The sequence below is a fragment of the Alnus glutinosa genome, chromosome 10 (assembly GCF_958979055.1).
Source record: "Alnus glutinosa chromosome 10, dhAlnGlut1.1, whole genome shotgun sequence".
NCBI classification, from domain to species: domain Eukaryota; kingdom Viridiplantae; phylum Streptophyta; class Magnoliopsida; order Fagales; family Betulaceae; genus Alnus; species Alnus glutinosa.
In genome coordinates this window covers 5,743,508-5,762,974 of record NC_084895.1, presented here as the reverse complement: position 1 = coordinate 5,762,974, position 19,467 = coordinate 5,743,508, and the positions used below count along the sequence as shown (strand labels likewise).

At 35.4% G+C, this 19,467-nt stretch overlaps 2 protein-coding genes across 6 annotated transcripts in view; one reads left to right on the top strand and one right to left on the bottom strand.

The window, feature by feature from the left end:
* Positions 1–19,467, top strand: part of LOC133880715 (ubiquitin-like-conjugating enzyme ATG10) — a 66,194-nt gene that overhangs the window by 40,203 nt on the left and 6,524 nt on the right. For 2 of the 5 annotated variants that reach the window (XM_062319712.1, XM_062319713.1), the window contains one exon: positions 19,026–19,125. In XM_062319712.1, the coding sequence (XP_062175696.1) occupies positions 19,026–19,125 (100 nt within the window). Of the gene's footprint in view, positions 1–15,073; positions 15,310–18,358; positions 18,539–18,642; positions 18,691–18,775; positions 18,860–19,025; positions 19,126–19,467 lie in introns of those variants that run through there. The other 3 variants (XM_062319714.1, XM_062319711.1, XM_062319715.1) reach the window with 3 other exon arrangements.
* On the bottom strand, positions 2,779–6,025 carry LOC133880700 (UDP-glycosyltransferase 73C4-like). The gene is made up of 2 exons (XM_062319691.1): positions 5,208–6,025; positions 2,779–3,568 (listed from the first exon to the last, which is right to left on the bottom strand). Exons 1-2 carry the CDS (start codon positions 6,001–6,003, stop codon positions 2,874–2,876), a joined length of 1,491 nt encoding a protein of 496 aa, XP_062175675.1. The 5' UTR covers positions 6,004–6,025; the 3' UTR covers positions 2,779–2,873.

Here is a 19,467-nt window from a genome sequence, read left to right as displayed (position 1 = left end):
TTAAAACATTTTCCTTGAAAACACTTTATTCAACATAAGAAACAAGATTTTTAAACTATTCTTCGAAAAACTATATATGCTTGAAAACATTGTCTTCTACCTTAAAAGAGAAACTTTACATTAATTTCTTCATAAAGAGAACTTAAGAAAAATCTTGTCTTCATAATATCTTCCTTTAAAAACATTTACACACACACATAAATCTTCATTTTCCTTTAAACTCTTGAGTGCCCGACACACAATTACACCTTATGTGGAAGGGTTGGCAATCACTATGATCTTGGCTCCATTCCCGTGGCCATAAGTGGAGCCACATCTAGAATATGAACATCACTCGATAAATTATGGTGTACTCTAGTGACTAGTAGTGAGCCATTCTCAGCGGATCAAACAAGATGGTTGCCTCCGCCCTTTAGCTCCGGTACCAACGCACATCCTCCGCTCTTTCTTTTTCATTTACATTCATTAAGCCTCGTAACATTTTGTAACTTGAATGAAGTCATTTCATGAAAAACATTTTGTAGCATTGATCAAATCAGAACTGTTATCAAAACATGAGGGTTGTATTGCTGCAAAATCATGCCCTTCAGCCTGAAAAATGTGGGGGCGACATATCAGAGGCTTGTCAACACAATGTTTCGAAGGCAAATAGGAAGGAATATGGAAGTTTACGTCGACAATATTCTGGTAAAGAGCATCAAAGTCGATCGAGAGGAACAAATAGTCGACCTTGAGGAGACGTTTGGGATTTTAAGACAATATCATATGAAGTTGAATCCCAGCCGAGCTCTCTAAGGAGCTGAAGAGAGATTTATTAGTTAATAGTGGAGTTATAACAATAGCAAAATCTTACACACTAGTTCAATTGCAACAAGCAAGGCCTTGACACTTGGTTGAGATTTGGGAAATAGCATATCAAAGACACCCCAAAAAATGGGAGCACATATATCTGTTGTGATTTTTGAGTCCAAAGGAAAATCAATACTGAGGGCACTTTGGACTTCTGGAGAGTCCACATTTTGCAATTATTACAAAATTATAATCCTCTCCCTACACTCTTCTTTGTTGCATTCCTGTGGGGTATGTCCAAAGGCAAGTGCTTGAATTCATTTTATTCCATGATTCAACTCTTCAAAAGAAAATGAAGCCAAGTAAATTAATTCATAAATAATAGTGACCTTTTTTATTCTCCAAAGGAACAGAAAATAAAAATGAATAAATTAGTAAATATCTTATTTATCATGTTAAGAGTGTCCTGCCAAGCTCAAATGTAATAGTGACATTTTTTTGTAAATGTTCCACCCATGTGTAACGCTTGGGTTGCGTTCCAAAGAAACACAGCTGGCATGATAGATTTTGAGGCCTAAGGTAACAAATTTAACTAAGATCCTTTTTAATATTTATCTATTAATTAACTAATATTTATTATAGTTTCTATATTGTATTTTTTTAATTTAAAAAGCATTTTTCTTATATTTTAATTTTTAGATTTGTGTTTATGTGTGTGGAAGAGTCTAGTCAGCCATATAGAGAGAAGAGACTGTATTTCTGTGAGTGTGTATTTTTTTTTTTTTTCTTCAAAAAGGAAGTATACCATAATAGGGGCCTTAATTGTTCTTTATTGTTATTTTTATGGAAGGAGTTTTAATTGTTTTTGCACAAACAGTCAATTTTTTAGATTAAGGGAAAAGTCAACATATCCCCTCTCAAACAACCATTCAATTAACAGTATTCCCCAAACTTTTAATTGGGACAATGTTACTCCCAAACTACCAAAAAGTTGTCAATGTCCCTCAAAGGCCCGCAAAATGACAAAAAATGATCTTACAATTTTATTTTTTTTTAAATAAGACAAAAATAATCCTATAAATTCAAAAAAGGTTTTTTCAAAAAAAAAAAAATGAAAAATTTCAATATTTTCTCAAAAAGAAATCGAAATTATATATATTAGAAAAAAAAAAGAAATTTTTTAATTTCTTTGAAAAAAAAAACAAATATTTTAATTTAGAAAAAAAAAAAACTAAAAACTTTTAAATGTTTAAATTTTTAAATTTGTCCACCCTTAGTTTTTATGTTTTTTAAGTTTTTTTTTTTTTTTTTAAAGTTTAGTTTCTTTTTTAATTTTTAGTATTTAATTTGTTTCATTGGGGGAACATTAATGACAATTTTTTATAGTTTGGGGGGTCATTGTCAATTAGGTAGTAATTCGAGGCGGGGATATGTGAACTTTATCCTTAGATTAACCATAAATTTTTTTTATCAAAACTATTACTATTTGGGAGCCTTATTTCATTGTAGACCGCCAAAATTTTGGTTGTCACACACACAGACTTCTTATTCGTTTTAATTACATGAAGAGAATCACATTTCATGTATCGTTTAATTACATGAAGGGGCGCACACATACACACTTTTTATTCATTTTAATTACATGAAGGCAATCACATTTCATGTATCATTTGATTCGTTTTAATTACGTGAAGGGAATCACATACACACACAATCACATTTCATGTATCGTTTTAAATACATGAAGGGAATCGCATTTCATGTATTACTACTATTTGGGAGCCTTATTTCACTGTAGGCGCGCCCGCGCCCGCGCACACACTTTTTATTTGTTTTAATTACATGAAAGGAATCACATTTCACGTATTACTACTATTTGGGAGCTTTATTTCATTATAGACCGCGTAAATTTTGGTTGCCGCATGTACACATACACTTTTTATTCATTTTAATTACATGAAGAGAATCACATTTCATATATCATTTTAATTACGTGAGGGGAATCACACACACAATCACATTTCATGTATCGTTTTAATTACATGAATTAATTACACGAAGAGAATCACATTTCATGTATTTGACTACTTATTTTTTTGCTTTTGTGCTTGTTGCCTGATATCTTGAAGAAGTAGAGTAATGTTGAAAAAAGAAGACCCTCCCTCTTCAATTGCCTTCTTTGCCATCTCTGCAAGCTTTCTTGCTCTTTCTCTTCTTTCTTCTCTCTGTTCTCCTTCACCCATTATCTTCTCCACAGCCTCCTCAACATTTTCCCTCTTCACAGCCACCCCAAACTTCTCTTCCTCCCCCCATGTCAGAGCCAACTCAACTCCCACCCTCACGCCAACCTCCAACACCTGCACGATCAACTTCTCATTGAGAAACTGTTCGGCAAACATCGGCCACGTCATCATTGGGACGCCGGCACAAATCCCTTCCAGGCTAGAATTCCAGCCACAGTGTGTTAAGAACCCACCAATCGCAGGATGTGACAGTATCAGAACCTGTGGTGCCCAGCCATGGATTATCAAACCTCTTCCTTTTACTCTTTCCTCAAAACCGTCTTCTAATAACAAATTTTCCATTTCTTTGCTTTTATATGATCCTCGTAAGACCCAGATGAAAGGCTTGTTCGATGCTTCCAAGCCTAAACCAAGCTCCATCAACTGTGGAGGTGTTAGGCGATTAAGGCTTCCTAGACATGCGTAGATTACAGAGCTTAGTGGCCATGAATCGAGCCACTTCAAGCACTGGTTTTCATCCATGGAGGCCTTGTTACCTGTTAGAATTATCCATTAAATGATTAAATTTATACTCTTTAACTTCAGTTTTTGAGATAAAGGAGGTGGTTTGCGTTTGGGTATTGAATTTTGAGAATTAGAATTGAATTCTAATTCTATTTCCAAATATCGAGGTAAAAAATTGTGTTTGGATGTTGAATTTCGAGATTGAAAAATATTATATTTTAATGGTAAAAAATGATTGAAAGTTTAAAAAGTTGTGTATAATGATTGGTATTTTGAAAAGTTGTGTAAAATAATAATTTAAATAATAATAATTTATTATTTATTGATTATTTAATTAAAAAATAAATAAATAATTTTTTTTTAAAAAAATTAAAATTAAAATTAAAAAAAAATGATGCAGGGGTGGCTGCCGGTTGGCAGCCACCCCCGGAGGTGACCGGGGGTGGCGCGCGGCCACCCCCAGTGGCCGGGGGAGGCCGCGCGGCCACCCCCAAGGGTCGGGAGTGACCGCGCGGCCACCCCCGCTGGTCGGGGGAGGCCACGCGGCCACCCCCCATAAATATGGTATTGAAGTAGAACTGTAGAAGTTCTGACCTCGAATTTTGTCTCCATCATTTTTCTCTCATTTCAATTAATTATTTATAATGTTGGACATCGCCTATTAAATGAAAGTTTGAGACTAAAAGGGAATGTTCTAATACAAACAATCGCTTCTCTTGATTAAATAATTAAATTTCTCAATTCCTATTGCTTTAATTATTCTTTTAGGATAAGTTGTGATTTAACATGATATTAGAACATAAAATCTGAGTTCAAATTTTATCTTGGTGATTCACCTCCCTTTTCAATTAAATATTCCATGTGTTAAGCCTAACCTGGTAAGGAAGAGTCACATAGTAGAGAGTGTTAGAGCCTGTTTGAAATTGCGTTGAGAAATAGAACTTTTGTTTATAGAAAAGCCTGAACGAGCATTTTAGGCAAAACTGAATTTCAAGCTTTCTACAAAACATAATTTTCGTCTTGTTTTTAGAGCAGAAAAACTCCAAAAGAATTGCTTTTTAAGTTTTTTTTGACCAAAATGATTCATATTTGTTAACACAGCTTTTTATGTACTACAGTCATTTTTTAACTTTTTAACGCAATCCTAAACAAGCTCGTAGAATATTGATTAAATTTAATATTTCCTATCAACTTAGTGGTGCAAAATAGCAATATTGTTTGAGCCCTCACGCAAGTACTTTTTTGTCTATAGAAAAGCCTTTTTTTTTAAAAAAAAAAAAGAAAAAAAAAAAAGAAAAAAAAAAAAAAATAAATAAGCAGCCAGCCTGATTTCAAGCCTTTCTCAAAACACAGTTTTTGGGTTTTTTTTTTTCTTCTAATTAGTAAGTTTTTTATCCAACGGATCCATTTTTATCTTACACAAACTTTTACATACTAAAATTAATTTTTAAAAGATTTTTAAAGCAATCTCAAACTGTAGTATTTATTAAAAATCAACTTAAGCTAATAAACAGTAACAATTTGGTTATGATCACGCCTCGTAAAACAGAAGTTACGTATTTGAATCTCACACTTAATGAAACGGATGTGAATTCTCATCCCTATCGTATATGGACATGTAAAAATAAATCAATTTAATTATGCTAATAAACGGTGATAATTTGAGATTACCTCTGGCAGCCTTGTCCATGTCCTCCTGGCTGCACAGAGACACCGGGCCAATGCACCACACCCTCTGCCCTGTTGCCTTCCGGTATCCCTCGACATACGCCGGTTCCAACTCCTCGTAACTGTTTACCAATACTCCATATGCTTCCGCTTCAGCTTCCCTCACCTTTTCATGAAAAACATTCATATCTTTATCGTTTGGTCCTGGATTGAACGCTCGCGGCAGCTGAGCTTTTCTGAGTTCAATCCGATCCGGCAAACCGGGTACTACGAAAGTATCTGTGTCGGACAAAACATTCTCGTACACTTTGGAAACATGCAAACTGTTAAAGCACAAGCGGCTGAAACAGCTTGTCCCGTCGAATGAAACTCTCGGAACGTGAAACTTGAGCGCCGTCTCAGCCGTCCACGGAAATTGTTTAGCAGGAATTAAGCAGCTTGGAGATGGCTTCAGCTCTTCAAGCAGCTGTTCTACCGGCTGCTGCAACATTTTCGTCGCCGTTAAGAAATTCATGATCAAATCCGGCGAAGGAAGAGAATCTATATTCTCGCATCCTTCCGGCAAGCCGGCCTCGGCATATGGAAACTGAATCTGGAGAACCCGGATGGGTAGCCCGGATTTGACGGCGCGATCGATGGTGGCATTGAATCGGACGGCATTGAGCGGCGTGGTGATTATGGTGACTACTGCGTTGCGCTGTGCCAATATTTTGGCTATGTCTGTCATGGGTATGAGGTGGCCTTGGCCCATGAAGGGTATCAATACAAAGTGGAGCTGATCGGGAGATTCTGACGCCATTGTTGTCGGAGAGAAAGCTCAAGTTTGGTATATATATATATATATATATATATATATATATATATATATATGGTCTTCCTCTTCTTCTTTTTATAGATTATATATGTAATGGTCTCTATCTGCTTAATTTGTCGTCACTTGCGTACCAGTGACGTAAGTGCATACGTAGGCATATAGAGAGAATTATAATCAATTCATAATTAATTAAGAAGAGAAACTTTCTTTAACCCTTCAAATTGTTGCCCTTTTTGTAATTATTTTTTTAAATTTGAAAAAAAAAATAAATGTATTTATTTTTTAATTTCATTCATTCATTATGATTTTTCATCAAATCTTGTCAAAATTCTTTACATACTTTTATATATATATATATATATATATATATATATATATATATATATATATATATTCAGACGTATGTATTTTTGTAAATTCTTTTAGATACTAACCAACTCCTAAATCTTTACAATTTTTTTTTTTCTTAAAATATATGATGGGTATTTAATATTTTGAGAATTTGACACCCTTATGGTAGGATTTAAGAAAAAAAATTTAACGGAAAAGTGAAATTGAAAAAAAATTAAAAAATCTTATGAAGGTAATTTTAAATATAATGAAAGTTTAAGAGAATTAAGTGAAGTTTGAACCGATTAATACTTCCACAAGATGGGAATGTTAGTGCAAAATATATTCAACTTTCGTTGGTGATTTGAACAAGATCATGTAATCAATCGATATCTCTAATCCGAAGAGTTAACTGCAACTGTGCATGTGCTATGAATCTGCCTGAATACGTGGGGTGCTTTGGAGTGGACACAAGGAAGCAAATGGGGAAGCATTATTGAGTTAAATATTATAAAACAATCTACGCATTTGATTAGCAGCTAATACTTTGTCAAGTAAGGGTGCGTTTGGGATTGTGATTTTGTAGACAATAAGTGCGATTTTAAACCAAATTGCAGAACATAGATCGTTTGGAAATTACGTTTTTAAAAATTGCGATTTGAAAACGCAGAAAATCTGATTTTTCAAATCGCAGATAAGATGAAGCTTTTTTGAAAACGCAGAATTTTAAAGGTAAATTCGCGATTTTAAAGGCTAAACTGCGATTTTGCCAAACGCTTAATTGCGTTTTTAAAAATCACTTTTTTCAAATCGCACATTTTAAAATCGTTATTTTAAATCGCAAACCCAAACGGACTTTAAGTAAATGCAATAAGAAATATACAATGTGGATCAAGATATTTTAGAACTTAATCTAAAAATCGGATTGTCTATAATTATTTGCTTGATATGAAAAAAATTCGGACAGATAATTATGAAAGATCATTTATGAGATCCACTTGACCAAATAAAAATTGAGTTACTCAATCACTTACTCGGTCACATGGGTCTCATAAATAGATTTTTAAAATCATTTGCCCGAATTCTTTATACTTCAGATAAATAATTATAGACGATCATAATCTAAAAATTAAAATTATGGCCAAGAGTTTAAGAATTCTAAAGCAAATTTGGACCTTTTATTATATTTCGAAACAGTAACCATAATGAGAGAGAGAATGGTCTTATAGCGTATTGACATATATACCTTTGCTTAACAATCTAGAAGAAGTTTTTGTCGAGGGTAAAAACGTCATCCAGCTGGTAGAAACGAGTGATTGTGACAAACATAAAACGTTAAAACTGAGAGGATTAGGGCAGAGTCAAAGGGAAAGTTACGAGGATATTCGGGAATTGAACCATATAAATATAATAAATAAATAATTCATACACCCAATCGTACCCTAAAGGTCCACTACAGTTTCTCCGGAAGAAACCGTCCATTTTGGGCCTTCACTTTAATATCTTCCTTTATACATGCTATTAAAACATCGAGTAATAATTTACCATCAACTAAAGATACCACTTTTTACTACCTTGTCTATGTGGCAAGGTAGTCTCCCACTACCTTTTGAGTTTTTTGTTTATTTTTAAGTGGGGGACCATCTTGTCACATAAATAACTAAAACAAGGTAATAAAAAGTTATATCTTTGGATGGTAGTGAATCATTACTCTAAAACATCTTGTACATCTCACATGTTAAGAAACACATGTTAATCTTATACGTGGGTTGTATAAAATTCTTACAAACTAAAAAATTTCTGGCCATTTTATAATGACAGCACGCCCATCTTCATATCTTGTCTCGCATCTTTGATTTGACATCTCCCTTGTTGATTTTCAGTTTTTTGTTTCTTTTTATTTTCATTTTACTAAAATTAAATGGATCCACCCAAATTAAAAACCATGAGTTTGTTTTTACGTAAAACATTTTATAAAAATTATTTTTTTGTATATTTTTTTTTGATGTTTGGTATGGCACAAAATTTTAATCAAGCCGAACACATTTTCAATTTTTCATTAAAAAAAAAAAAAAAAAAAAAAAGAAGTTTTTGCAACTTCAGGAATGCTATACATATTCCATTTTCATTTGACCTAATTATATTTTATATTATTATTATGATTCAAAATCAACTGGACTTTTTATTTTATTTTTTCTCGGTATAAGAAATTGACTTGAAAATCAAAATAATGCTACACTTTACGGCTATTTTTATCACACCCTATGACAAGACGTGTTTTAATCTGCTTACATTTTCGCTTTTTCAAGTGGTTGACATTATTAGCCACTTAAAACACGACATGTCAGCCAGTGTGACATAAGTGATAAATTGGTGTGGATAGTAGCATTATTTATTCATAAACAATAAAACAAGAAAGCAGGAAGTATGCATGGAATGGTTGAAAACATAAAGCTATTAATCCGCCCCTGTGAAGTATCATAATCTCTGCATTACTAAGTAAGTTGGCAACCTTGTCCCCTAAAGCTCAGGATCCACATTATCAAAAAGACATCAAGAGAGGGCATGGTAACCAATTGATCAAGAAGTTATTATGAAATCTAATCTAGGTAAAGAGAAAAATCTTAGCCAATAGATCAATCAAATAGTCATAATCACAGCATAACTTAGTAAAATGGGTGACCTTGTCCCTTGATTAGAATTTAGGATCAAAATTACTACACCTTCAGCACAACCCATTACATTTTACAACTACATTCTTTAACATTTCACAGGGTCAGACTATTTATCACCAAAAGCCCCCACACATCTCTCAAGACCAAGTTCATCCATGCAAATTCAGAGAGAGAGAGAGAGAGAGAGAGAGAGAGTCTAGAGGTTAGTGCAGCAAGTAGCTTTTCATATACTTACAGGGTATACCAGAAAAATGAAGAAGCCACTTCGATTACCTCACTTGGTGAATTATCCACAAGAACTGAGCATAAACTGAACTTAAGATGATTAGATGGTGGCTGGAAGAAAGAGGCTATATACCAAACATCTATATAAACTCATTAGTGAAAAAGTACAACGGTGTGCTGAAAATTATATCGCAAATGATCTCACAGAGAAATAGACACAAGAAACATCTCATAATAGGGAGAGGCAACCCATCCACAGGAATGCAAAAGACAGCTCATTCAAAGAAGGATTGGGAGAGTGCCTACATCCACCTTAAAGTAAACCAAACAGAGCACCGCAACTGCATCACGTCTACAGAGCTTCCAATATGAATACAGATGTCAGAATGGGGCTGAGGTTGTTCTGCGTAGCTGATACTTTGGCTCAGGAGGAGGAGTAGATGGCACCAACATATTCTCCAGCTCCTGTAAGACAAGGACCAAAGTTAAATATCACACACATGAGTAATAAATTGGTTGAAGCAAAAAGAAGCATATAATGGGTTCCTATTTGGATCATTCCATATAATTTTCGATCATATTCTTAAAGGTATGTACACCATATGAATCTTGTTTGACCACTGCCACCCAATCAAAAGAAGTTGATATTTTTATATGATAAAAGTCATCACTATCTTTCCACTGAAACAAGGTTCTTCCCTGCTGCTCTTACTTTCCTATGACCAATGACTTCAGCGAAAATCTAGTTAAATTTAATTAAGATATTTACCAGATCCACCTGTATATGTTTGATGACCAACCTCCAAGTATCATAACTGCTCTCATTGATAAGTTGGTATCTTGATCAATTTCCTTTGGACAGGATGACCTTGTTGGATTGACAAATTCAAATTATATGAAAGAAATGTAACTCTTTGCAAGATCAAATAGAATCTGGCTTAAATAAGCCAGAAAAGAATTCCTACAAATTTTCATAAAGAAATATCAAATCCAAACACCCACTCTCCCCTGGGTTATTAAAAGAGTATTCCTAGATTCACTCTATTGTTTGTGTGCATTGTAGTTACATTAGAAGTCACTTGGGTCTTCTAGTTCTTATTTGAAAAGGAAAAAAGACCTGTTGCTTAGAGGATGCCAATTTTCGGATAATCAGTTTCAGGCTTTGCAAAATCAAGAGATTGAGGTTTTGCAGTCATGGTTCCCGGCTTTCTGAGCTAGAAGCCGAAGTAGTACAAATCCAGCTTTTTATACGGATTTCTCTCCGTTACTTGATTTCAATGGATCAGCAGGATTTGATACTTGGAGGATTTCAGTTTCTCTCTTTTGGGCCACTTGCAAACTCGTCTCTAGTTTCCTATTGATTAGAATTTTAGAACGTTTTTGTCTATGGATATTATTACTCTGTTTACCCTTGTACTTCTGAGACATTGAGGGGGAGTAACTGTTGTGTAGTTTTTTCTCATTACTCTGTTTTACCCTTTGTCCATTTGTGACAAAAAGGGGGAGTAATTTTTTATTTGGACCGGGATTATATTTTTAACCGGTCAAGTAATTTTTGTCACAGAATAGCCAAATGGGGAGTTTGTTAGTTTGTAATTGGCCACATTCTGTTGGACAAAATCACCTCTGTGTAATGATGTTTTTTAACAGGGATTCCACTATTCAGAGTGCTTTTCGAAAATTCTGCACAGAGTACAAGTCAGAAATTCTAGTTCCCTGTCAACCGTCCAGACGACGTGTCATACCGTCCAGACGCCAAACTATCCAATGCACCATCCTCCTGGACGACGTGACATACCGTCTGGACAACCGACAGTCCTCAGTATCATCCGTCCGGACGACGTGGATTTTCGTCCGGACCTTCCTCTGTGTCGAGAAGCTTCGAACTGCTCCAACCTGATGCAGAAATGAGTCTATCTTGGGGGTTGGCCCTAAGATAAAGGATTCCATTGAAGACCCCTTCAAGTAGGAGACCTAGTTGGGAGGCGTTCGTGTTAGGCTACACGTTAGAGTGCAAGGTACGACCACTGCATCATGGGTATGTGAGTGCTACTATCTTGTAACTAGCTTTGTCTTCTGAATAGTGGATATCCTGGGTTTGGCTGCCCCGGAGTGGTTTTTCTCATCTTGAGTTTCCACTTCGTCAACAAAATATTTGTCTCATTTAATTTCCGCATTTAATATTTTGTTTCACACTGTTCACACACACTTGCTTTGTTAAATTAGAAGTCCAATATTTTTCAAATCCAACTAGATTCAACAATCTTCCAAACATCAATAGATTTTAAAAAGAAGCGCATACAAGCTTTCCAATAGCCATAATTTTTTCCATCAAAGGCAAGAACAGAATTAAGAGTTTGAGACAATTACCTACTCAGTTCAATCCATACCAAGGCTGCTTCCACTAGATTCTACAATTTCTTGCCTTATTGATCCGGACTCAAAGGGCTGGAATTTGTGGCTGCTCTTTGAGTTATTTCTGTGGAGGAAGCTAAGGTGATTTCTAACATCCCTTTAAGTCATACTTTACCTAAAGACCATTTGATATGGCAGGGTACTACTAATGGTCTTTTCTCGGTTCGGAGTGCTTATCATTTGGGGAAGGAAGTGCAACAAATGAATCGAGGTGAATGCTCCAACACTAATAAAGGCTTGGAAGTTTGGAAGGATATTTGGAGTTATCAAAGTGAATTGGGATGCGGCGATTCACAAACAAGAGGGGTGCATTACTCTTGGTATAGTGGCCTGTGATTGTGAAGATTGTTTTCTGGGAGCCAAATGTATTCACCTTCAAATGCTAGTTGATCCTAAGGTGGTTGAGGCAATGGCAACTCTTCATGTTATTCTCTTCAGCAAAGAGGTAGGTTTTTTCGATGTTATTTTTTAAGGGGATGCCCTACAAGTTGTTAGAGAGATTAATTCGGACCCCCCCTTATGCTAGCCGTATTGGTCATTTTGTAGAAAGTATAAAACATGAATTGGTTTTATAACTTTTATTTAGGTCCTCTTGTGTTGTATATGCTCCTGGGGAAACAAATATTGGAGCTCATAATCTTGCAAAAGAGGTTGTTTCAAGTCGATTGAATGTTGTTTGGTTGGAGGGCATTCCTAACTATATTCATAACATTGTACTTAGGGAACAAGTTGTCCCTAAATCCTAATTTGGATCGGTTTTTTAATGATGAAGGTACTGCTTTTTGTTCAAAAAAAAAAAAAAAATCGTGTGCGCGTGCGTTTTGATAACCAAAAAAAAAAAAAGGGTGAAATGTTGTTCGTCTCACCCTTCTTTCTCTAAGAGCATCCTAATGAGCTCTCCGTTTCAAATTTTTCACCAAAATTTGGTGAAAAGCTCAAAAAAGCTTATTTCAACAAATTCTCTATAATTTCTCTATTTTGGCTCTTGTCAGAATTTCACTCCAAATTTAGCTCACAAATTTCATGAGGTATTCAATATTTTATCATTTTTTAAAAATAAAAACTCCTAAATAATCAACCATAAATAAACATGCAACCAAAATATAAAAGAGGAAAAGCAATAGACATAGACATTTTGGTTACGAAGTGGAAACTCTTTGCACCAAATAGAAAAACCACTCCGGGGCAGCCAAACTCAGAAAATCTACTATTCAGAAGAAATAGCTAGTTTACAATATAGTAGTACTCACAATACCCTTGCAATAGTCGTACCTTGAACTCTAACAAGTACATATACTTGAGTGCCTCTCAACCAGACCCATGTCTGAAGAGTTCTTCCATAGATCCATTTAACTTAAAGCTCTTCTCTAAGTTAGGCTTCAAACAGTTGAACAATACAAACAAAAACTCTAAGAGAGTTAGCACATCTAACAGTTTCTGCCCAAACACCCTCTCTTAGCACAACGAGAATTATTCAATGGAATTGTTTTTAAAACACAGCCTATAAGCCTCTTTAAATAGGCTTAAAAAAATCCTAATTCTACTCAAATTCGGATTTGCATAGGCGGCATTTGGACCTGGATTCTAGCGTCTGGACCTGCAACTGAAACTTCATGAAAACATTGAAGCGCGTCCGGACTGGTAACCCTAGCGTCTGAACGGTTGCATAAGTGTTTGGACTCTCTTGCAGACGGGTGCTCTCGGACTTCAGAATCCCTGGGCTGTTCGGACTTCTTCCAAACTTTAAGCTACTAACTCCGTTGTCTGCTGTAGCGTTCGGACCTTCATAGGATTCTGAGTTTTTGAGTTAGGCGTCTGGACGGGCTATAGGAAAAACCGACTTTTTGAGCTGTAATATCTCCAGAATATCTCATTCACCAGGACCTTTCCTTCTTAGGGATATTCTGTGCAGATCTTGCCTTGTTCAGCCCTTTCCTTTCTTGATCAATTATTTTGCAAATCTTCTCTTGTTCAGTTAATTAATTCTTCAGAATATTTGCTCTTGCCTTTCTTTAGTTATATTCTGCAAAATCTTCCATTGTTCAGTCATTTCCTTTCTTGCCAATATATATATATATATTTTGACAAATTTGGTGTCAAAACATAATTGTTTTTAAAAAAAAATGAAAGAGCCAAGTTAGCAATATTCTTTTTGACTTGGCTATTTCATTTTCTTGAATAAAACAATTATGTTTTGACTAGGGGTGTAAATCCGGGCCGGTTATAACCGGACTGGAACCGGATCTGGGCACTAACCGGGCCCGGAAAACTGAAAAACGGGTACCCGAGGTTCCCAGTCCCGGTCCCGGGTTCTTGATTTCACAAGACCCGGTTATACTCGGGAACTCGGGACCGGGTCTTATACTTAATTAAATTTTAAAAAAAAAACCCTTTTGTTTCGTCCCTACACCATAAAAACTAAAAAACCCTACCTTTTTCTTTTGGACCTTACCCCCTGTAGTCCCTACGCCACTCCAGCCTCCAGCGCCAACTCGTTATCTCCATTCTCCAAAACATATTTTTTCTTAAAAAAAACAAATACATCATTCCTCTTTTTTGGACAAACACACACCATTCCTCTTTCTTTTTTGCTATCGGAACCTTCTTACCTTTCTCTTCCTTCTTTCTTTCATTTATCTTTCTTGCTTTCCTTTGTCCGACTGAGAAAGAGATCGGGAGTGACAGAGAGATTAAGACAGAGAGGAGATTGGGGAGGGAGATTGTGAATCCAAAAGGCAAAAGTGAGACTCGATCATCCACAGGTCGCCAGTTACCGAAGCAGACGACGCCGTGATGCCGGAGAAGACCCGTGACTCGTCAAACACGAGAGGAACCAAAGTAGACCCGATTCTTCAGTGGGTCAAGCCAATCGGTGATGGGTCGACTTCGGTGGAGCAGGGGTTGTGACTTCTGGCGATTCATTCCGTGACCCGTTCAACACATTTTTTGGTGGATTTTCTAGGTAATAATCCTTGTAAAATAGTTGATTTGGTTTATTATTGTTAATTTATTTTGATAAAATCCCCTGTTTTTGGTTGGAGTGGCCGAATGGAGTTCATGTTGGGTGTTGTTGGAATTGTGGCATTTTGGTTCTCATGGATATGTTAGCCGTGTCTCCCAAACCATTTCCTGAACTAGTTGATCTTCTCCACTTCCACCATTTTCTCCACCGCCAGGCTCAAGTCCACACTACATGCGATTGGTTGTTTTTCATGGTTTTTTTTTTAAAAGAAATAAAAATAAAAAAAAAAAAAAATAATAAAATTACCCAGTTTGGAAAACCAGGTAACCAGGTAAAAACGGTTAACCAGAGTACCCAGTTACTAAAATACAATAACCGGGGACTCCGGTTTCGGTTCCGGTTCCAGGTTTTAGCTAATAACTGAGAATCAGGACCATGACACCAAATTTGTCGATAATAAAAACCCAACAATTTATGTTTGTTTCCCGCCTCTCCCCTTCTTCACTTTTCCTCTCCCCCTTCTTCACTCCACACCCGCGCTCCACGCCCACCTCTTGTATCTCACCGCTTTCCTTTGCCATTACCCGGTCAGCGTTCCCGGTCTGACAGGTCGAATTCCGGCCAAGCTCTTCACAGATCGACTACCACCGCCACCAACAGAATATCAGTCATGAATCCTGGATAGTAAGCCTCTCCTCTCTCAGTCTCCTCTTCTCGATTATTACAGCTTTAACTAACCTCTGTTTGGTCGCCCAGAAAATGAAAAGGAATAGAAAAAAATAAAGTAAGTTTTGAATCCGTTGGAAATACAAAATTCTTTTCCAATTATTGTTTTCTCTGTGCTTTCCGCTACCAAACAGTTGTGAATTTGACAATCTATTTAGATCTCTGATAGTTTTGTACTTTTCACGGCGGTGGATACCAAACGGTTGTGAATTTGCCAATATCATTAGATCTCTGATGGTTTTGTGGATTTATAAATTAACCCTTTTTTTTTCGTCTTTAGGAAATTAAGTTAAGTTTGCCTTCCTATTTGGTTGCCGACAAAAAGAAGGGGGAAAAAGTGGTTTTATTGATGATTTCTTCATTGATAATTCGGGGTTGTGTATATTCAATTGTCATACTGTTTGTTTTCTAATCGTTAGTCGGCAACCAATCGGAAGCATCAATTCCCTCATCCTTTTAGATCCGAAATGGGGATTTTTGTTTTTTTTTTGATAGTTTATTATCAAATTTCTATTTTGTGATAGAATCGTTCATTGTTAGGTCCATAAGTTAACCGTGTTAGGTTTCAGATCTGGATGTTTAACTTGATTGCATAACTCTATTTGTCTATCTCTGCATGCAATTGTGTGGTTCAATTTACAGATTCCTCTTTTGTGAATGATTGTCATTTTTTGTTTGTTTTCTTTTTAATCGAATGAAATATTGACGGCTCATGCTTGAGTTGTTAGATTTATTTTGTGAATACTCTTTTTTCTCGATAAAGTTTATTTTACTCATTTGGAGTACTTTTCATGGTAGTTAAAGTTGTTAAAGTGATTGCTCTCAAAATCAATAAAAAATAATTTCTGTTTAAAATAGAGAAATATTTAGAGAGTTTGATGTAAGAAGCTTTTTAAAAGTGATAGATAAAATAACAAAAGTAGCTTGTTTAACTAAAATATGGAGAAAATTTGGAGAGCTTACTAGGGATGCTCTAACTCTCATAGATCTTTCTCCTCTATTCTTTTTCTCTCCTTCTTCTTCTCCGCTATTCTCTCTCTTCGTTCTTCTTCTGTTTTCCTTTTCTTTCTCTAACACACGTTCTCTCTCTTTGGTTATTTTATTTCTCTATTTTTTCTTTTTGGCTTTGCTGTACAATTGAAAGGGCGCAATTTTTTACGCTAATTTGGGATTTTGGTATGCATATTCTTCTCCTCTGTCTCTTCGAGAGGTTTTGTTTTTCCTTTTCTCTCACTCTCAGAAGAACATCTTGGAAGATTTTGATAAAATGTATCGAGAAAAGAGGCCGAAGAGCGGGTATGCGCCGATTCGCTCCACAAATTTTTCATGGTTCAGAAGCACAGAACCGAGGCCTACACTAAGTGATTGAAAGTCTCTCTGAGTTTGAGAAATAGGAGATTTTGGGAATCTTATTTTAATTTTTCTGTTGTTTGTTGTCTTAGAAAATTTTATTAAGAACAAAGTATGTTTTTCCACATTTTTCTGTTTTTCTTGATTTGTTTGTTTGTTTTCCATTTTCATTGGATGAATTCTGAGTCAGAGCGACAGTAAAATTTGGATACAGAATCTGATGGCAGTATTTTCAACTTGGTACAGTTATGTATTGATTGAGGGATAATCATACTTTAACATGAGTGCCAAGTGGCAAGGGCTTTTATTATTGCTTCGGCTTTGTTCCACTGGTAGACGTGGATTATATTTAATCTTGACAAAATGGTGGTTAGGACATTGATTGTTGCTAATTTGCTCTTCTTTATGGTGTTTGTTACGAAAAAACTTCTTAATAAAAAATATGATATAAGCCAGTAAATGATTTGTTGAATAGTTGAGTTTGAAGGTTGCTGATTTTCTGAGTTTGGTGGGGAGAAATTTACTAGAAATCTTTCTGCAGTTCCTCTACATTTTTTTTTTTTTAAATTTTTTTATTTTTTTATAGCTATTACCATAAAAAATGATGTCAGATCATATAGAGTTCTATAAAAAAAAAAGCATGAATGCCGATTTGCAGTAGATCAAGAGAACCAAGTAAATCTAAGATTACTATCATTTGGTTGAAACCACTTTTGGTGAGAAGGATCGTCATCTATTCTCTGTTACCTTGGATTTTACATTTGTTGAAAGACAATTATGCATTATTTTACAGCTTTACATGCAATTTAGTATGACATGGGCCAATGAATGATCTGTTGGATAGTTGAGTTCAAGAAGGTTCTTAATTCATTCATGTACCTGTCGCTGAGCTCAATGCTATTGATTGCATGTTGGTCTTTGGAAGGCTATGTTTCTAGTGAGTGAAAACTTAGGTTTTGTTTGGTTGGTGAGAAATTGAGGTTTTTAGGCCCTTTTTTTTGGTGGGTTTGATATAGTAGTTGTTATAGGATTTGTCAATATATTTGAATTAAGAAAGTAATCCTTTTGTTTGGTTGCTCATAAAGGAAAGAGAACAAAAGCAATGTTTTGAAGTGTATGTTGATGTCGTTTGATTTCAAATATGTCAAAAATTAGGGCAATGTGTGTGTATATGTATGTGCTGTGAGAACGTTTTGGTTTCTATATTATGAATTGGGGTTGAGGAAAGGCTCAGGCTCAGGCTCTATAACGTTGAGTGCTCTTAGTGGGTTTCGGGTTCTAGGGTAGGTCTTTTTGGGTTTGTTTAGCCTTTTCTTTTGTTGCCCTGGGTGCTCTTGGTGGGTTTTGTGCTTTAAGGCTTAGGTCCCTATGGGTTTTCCGTGGGTTTCTTTCTTTTTGAGTTATTTCTTTTTCTCTTTTTAGCTAAGTGCTTTCTCTTATATACTTCTGGTGTACTTAGGAGCGCCTTACTCTTTTAATAAAACTCTTTATTACTTATCAAAAAAAAAAAAAATTGGGTTGTTTTAATATTGATGTTAGAGATATGCTTCGTGTTGCCCAAATTGTTTGAAATTGAGTATATTGCTTGGAATTATAAGATTGTAGTTTATTTTCCTACAAATAAACTTTTCTCAACTTTTTACTTTTTTCCCTTCAGGCTGTAACAGCTGTAAAAGAAGCGGTCATGGATATTTTATCATGGAATGGAACCCTCTCATCAAGTGATTTTCGTCTTGCTGCTTGTGCTTTTATGGAGAAATGGAAAAGCGTTATGTCAGCTTTCCCTCCGTGGTCATGGGTCACTTGTGCAAAACAACCTTGGGTTGCTTCTCATGATGTTAGTGTTGTCAACCGTTATCTTAATCTTCCTCTGTTGCAATCAGTTCGTTTTCAATACTTAATGTTATTTTACTTCTCTTTTTTGTTTCTCTCTCTCTTAAGGTGGAAGGATACTTGTCATTGGAGAACATAATTCTCAGGTCAATTGAGGTTTGTCCCTGATGTTATAATGAACCAGCACTAGCTATTTAATTTGTCAATTGATCTTTAGCATTATTATTGTTGTTATGCACAGGAGGAACATGATGAACTAAGTTGCCCTCAGAAAGAAGAGACAAGTTGCTCTGAGAAAGAGGAACCCATCGATATTGCCACCTTAGTATGTCTTTTAGCTGATATCCTAGTTTCCAATTCCTTTGTTTGATATCAAATCTTGAAGTGAAACGAAGTACACATAGATATCGCTCATTAAAGGTGCATGTTTTTCTATAACCTATTGATTCTTGTCTCTTACTACATTGATCAGATCTTGCTCTTTTTGCAAGGTCCAGAGCAATTGCAGCAAAGTACCTTACTATGATCTCCATATAATATATAGTGCTTCATACAGAGTTCCAGTGCTATTTTTTCGTGCTTACTACAGTGGTATGTTCATCTCTATTTAATCAGATCATAAACAGAATGTAGAGTATATATGTACACATACACACACACACAACCTCATAGATAAACACACGACAACATGATATATTTAGATATGTTTCTATGTATGGATGGCGTGCACACAAATGACAGTATGATACAAGAAAATGCTTGCATATCCTTTTTATATGTTCGACAGAAACCAATTATGTCTTTGATAATGTTACAGAACTTTTTCCACAAACAAGCGCCATCATAAATTTAGTCATTAGTACAACATAACGTGTATGGTAATCGGATTTTGTTGTGTTTTAATTTCTTGTTTTCATCGACATATGTAATATT